The following is a 4190-nucleotide window of genomic DNA, read 5'->3' as shown; positions in this document are numbered from 1 at the left end:
CCCCGGCACCCAGGTGCTCCTCTGCCTCTTTTTTGACTTTTTTCTTCTTTCTTATTTTTTCTTTTTTTCTCTCTCTCCCCGCCCCTTCCCTCCCAGGACTGGAATCGGGATCCGCGTCCCTGCAAGTGCTATGCCCACGGAACTCTCCCGGGCCGTGAGAATGCACGCCATCTCCGACCTCCACTCCTCCCTCACTCTGCGACTCCTCAACAAGGGTCCCGAGTACCTCCGCAGGCAACTGGAGGCTGGCAGCCCGGGCAGGAAGAGTGCCGTGGAGAGGCTGGCAGCCGATAAGGCCAAGTACGTAAAAAGTCAGCAGGTCATCAGCACCAAGCAGGAACCCGTCATCGTGCTCAGCTCGGCCTCGGAGAGCAGCAGCGAGACCTGTTCGGTGGAGAGCAAAAAAATCAGCAGGGACTTCGGCAGAGGGAAAGGCGCGAAGCCCCTGGATCTGGCTAAGGCGGTGTACTCCTGCCGTGCCCCCTCCATAGCCAGGCGCAGCACCCCCAAGAGGCAGATGCGGCCGGATTCCCTGGTGATTTACCGCCAGAAATGCGAGTTTGGGAGAGGTCAAAGCCAGGACACCTCACGGGGGAGTTTGGTGAGGAGGATCTTCCAAGGGTCTGTAAAGGAGAAGCAGCTGGCTCCCCCTGAGATGCCCAGAGTCATGGAGGACACCGTAGCCACCGAGAGCAAAGAGCTTCTCTCGGCACCAAACAGTGATCATGAGCCAAGCAACCATGGAGTAGAGCAAACCATCGCTGTAAGCACCAAAACCCCAGGGATATGTACAAAAGAGCATGAGAGTCCCTCAAAACTGAGTATACCTCCTGAGGAGGTCAAGGAGGTGAAGAGGAGAGGTCTCCATCGCTCTCAGTCAGACATCAGCTCTCGCTACTCCAAATCCTTCTCCGAGTTTGATACATTTTTCAAGTACTGTGGCCTGGAGCAGGAGGTCATTGAGGATATCGGGAGAGAGAACTTCTCCGTGGTGTCCGACAATGTCTCCTTCAAGATCCGCAGCATCAGTGTGGCAACGTCCGAGAGCGACTTCACGCGACACAGCGGGGACGAGGGGCTGCTGGAGGATGAACTCACAGAACAGGTCCCGAGCAGCACATCCGTGATTGAGCGCAACGCTCGAATAATCAAATGGCTGTACACGTGTAAGAAAGCCAAGGAGTCTAACAAGGTGATCCAGGAACTGGCGTGATGGCTTCTTTCTGCGTGCGTTGCAGCCTGGTGAACTCAAGGTGTGTGCAAAGCCTCGCCCTGTTGATTTATGTGTTTTTCTTTTCCTCTTTAGCAAGTGGTTGACTTTTTAAAGTTTATTTTACTCTTTTCATGGAGGATAGAAGGAAAATGTATTTTATATACTACATGTTTCAGTATGGCCCTTTTGCAAAGCAGAAATCCATGTCGTTACAAAAAACAAAATACAAACAAATAAATGCTTGCAGCTTGCTAGATTTAAATCAGTCCATCATCATCCTCCCCATGAAATCAGTGTCAGTGAGGGATGTCTGTCCTTTGCAGATTCCTGCTTTGTAAATAGCTTTTTTTCTCTAATCTCTGCTATATTAAACTTCTCTGAAAAGTACTCAACCCTTAATTACACTTGCTTAGATAAGAGACTGAACTGAAACTATTACTAATTAGGAATACACTGTATATATACTATACTGCTACAGTTTTCCCCTCTGTACTCTCCTTCACTTTCTCTCCTTCCCATTATATATAGGCACCCTCAAATTTCAGGAAAGCAAACCTGACTCAGTGCTCCTGCAAGCAATCGTATTGCACCCCAGCTTTCTGTTGGGACCATATAAGTTTGCTCCAGGTGACCCCCTAGCATTTCACCAACTTGAAGTTTTCTGTCCAGTTTGACTGCAGTGGATTTGGCTCTCCTGCAGTGAGTTTTGCCACTCGATTGGCATCGGTAGCTAGAAATCGGTTGTGTGGTTTGCCTAACTGTTTTCAACTAAAGATAATTATTACAAATGTGTGCCATGTAGGCTTGAAAATCAATTATGTCACAGACAGAATCAGAACAAATTTAACCCTGGTAAAAGCCACTATCCTGGTTTTAATAAAAGCTGCGTTTATTTTACATCTGATCACCTGAAAAAGAACTATATTCATCGGGCCTTTGGTACTGATGATCTAGTAGATAAGAATTTTTTCTCCTTCCAATACATGTAGCCCTTAGGATAAGTACCACAGCGTACAGTATGGTATTTAAAAATTGCATGAGCAGATCTTGATGTGAAGGATTATGTTTATATTTTCTGACAGTTTGTTATTGGTGCATGAGAAGAACATCGTTTAGCGTAGTTACAGCTGTTCACAGAGAGTGTGGGCCTTATGATGGTGGGGAAATGTAGTGCTTGAGCCTCTTTTGTATGAAAATGTGAGGCTGTCACTCCTGATTCCTTTAATCTATACAGTGCAAAAATCCATTTACTTACTTGAAATCAGTTTTAATTATGTGAAATTTGGATCACTTTTAAGGTTTGAATTTTTCTCAAAAGCCTGTATTCTTCCTGCAAGTTGAGGAAGGAGGAAGGGAGAGCACTGTTTTTACAAAAACATTTCAAGCCTTTGTAGGTAAGAATGGTTGTCAGGTATCCAGCTGACAACTTAAAGAAGTGGTGTTACTTGACAGATCCTTTCCCAGATTACCTTAAGGAGAAGAAAGAGCTTTCTCCTTGTTCATCGTTTTGTGATAAAAGACAAGGGAGATACACTAAACAGGATGATGCAGGTGGCGGTTTGTGACGCTTGTTGCAGCTGCTGGCCTTGCTAAACACAGAGTATGGAAGGCAGATTTCACCATGAGCAGGAGCCACAAAACAAAACCAACCACATTTCCACGAAGATGAACAAAATAAAGGCCTGTTTGCTCCTGAATGCCCTTGCCAGGGATAGGGTCCAGAGCCAGAACTGCAGTTGACACTGTGGAGGCTGCCCAGGAGGGAGCTGTTGGCCCCTTCCCCACCCATTTGCATGGTGCTAAGCATGTCCAGCACTGCAGCTGAGACAGGAGATGCTGGTGACCAACCTAGGGAGTGTGCAGTCTGGTGAGGTGAAGGGCAGGAGGGGCTTCAGCAGAGCAAGTGCCAGGGCAGGAGAGAGGAGGCTCTTTTCCAGGAGCTGAGTTGGTGTAACCTCTTGTTCAAGGGCATTTTATTTTTTAACATCTGAGATAAAAAGACACATAGCCTAACAGGGTGGTGAAAAGACCTCCCTGAAGTGAACAGCAAGTTTGCTCATGTGTATGGTCATCCTGTAACAATTTTAATACCCTGAACCAGGGAGTGCTTTACATTGACAGCAATTTCCTTTGGCACCAAAATTTTTGGCAGTCTAGGAAACACTAATGCATAGGTTCCATATTATAAACCTAATTTTAAATGTACTAAGGCTGACTCTCAGCTGACAGACCTCAGAAGCAGGGCTGTAATTGTTTCCAGGGTAATTTCTGAAAACTGCGAATGTACTTATCATTTAGACCACAGAACCAGAAGGTGCAGAAAGGTCAGCTAAAAATACCTGTACACAGCACCCAGAATATAGGGCAAGAGTCATCAAGAGCTACCATAAGTTAAATACTACATTTACTGAGCAGAATTTAAGCTGAGAGTTTTTATCATCACTTGATCACAAGATGAGTCCTGTAATCCTGATCAAACATTCATCTTTTTTCAGTCCTATGCTTTCTCTGACAGTGCAGCATCAAGTTAGGGATCTGTGTATTTTCACTATATCTACGTGTTTATTTTGCTTACTGGTTATTAATGGGCAGTGGACTCCTCTGTGATAAGGGAAACCTGCTGCATGGACGAGCTATTTGCACTTCCTGGCACTCCCAGGCATGTCCTTGAAGGCTCCTCATTTTACACAGAGGCTTGAAAATTGTTGCATCTTCTTTGGAAAAAGAGGCAGAAACACGTTTTCTGAAATCCAGTATTCATTACGTGTAAAACACCACCACAGGACTTTTATGGGCCAGTGCTTATCCTATTCATATTTTATGTTCTCCAGTTAATTTTTCATGTGCTCTTTGGCACCTGGTGTGGAACCCTGTAAATAAAACAGCTATTTGAAGGATCAAGTTCCCTAACTTGTTTCATCGGAGTGAGGATTGCAGAGTCTAAGCATGGGTTGAGAGACTGAGAAAACCAATGTCC

The 4190-nt window shown here is 45.5% G+C and overlaps 1 protein-coding gene across 1 annotated transcript; it reads left to right on the top strand.

Moving 5' to 3' along the window:
* The first annotated feature begins 130 nt into the window (after nt 1-130).
* FAM110D (family with sequence similarity 110, member D) lies at nt 131-1213 on the top strand. Its single transcript, XM_010186649.1, has one exon. It carries the CDS (start codon nt 131-133, stop codon nt 1211-1213), a length of 1083 nt encoding a protein of 360 aa, XP_010184951.1.
* Nucleotides 1214-4190: the final 2977 nt, after the last annotated feature.

This window comes from Mesitornis unicolor, unplaced genomic scaffold (assembly GCF_000695765.1).
Source record: "Mesitornis unicolor isolate BGI_N332 unplaced genomic scaffold, ASM69576v1 scaffold26380, whole genome shotgun sequence".
Lineage (NCBI taxonomy): Eukaryota > Metazoa > Chordata > Aves > Mesitornithiformes > Mesitornithidae > Mesitornis > Mesitornis unicolor.
The sequence above is the reverse complement of the archived record's forward strand: the minus strand, read 5'-3'. Positions and strand labels throughout refer to the sequence as shown.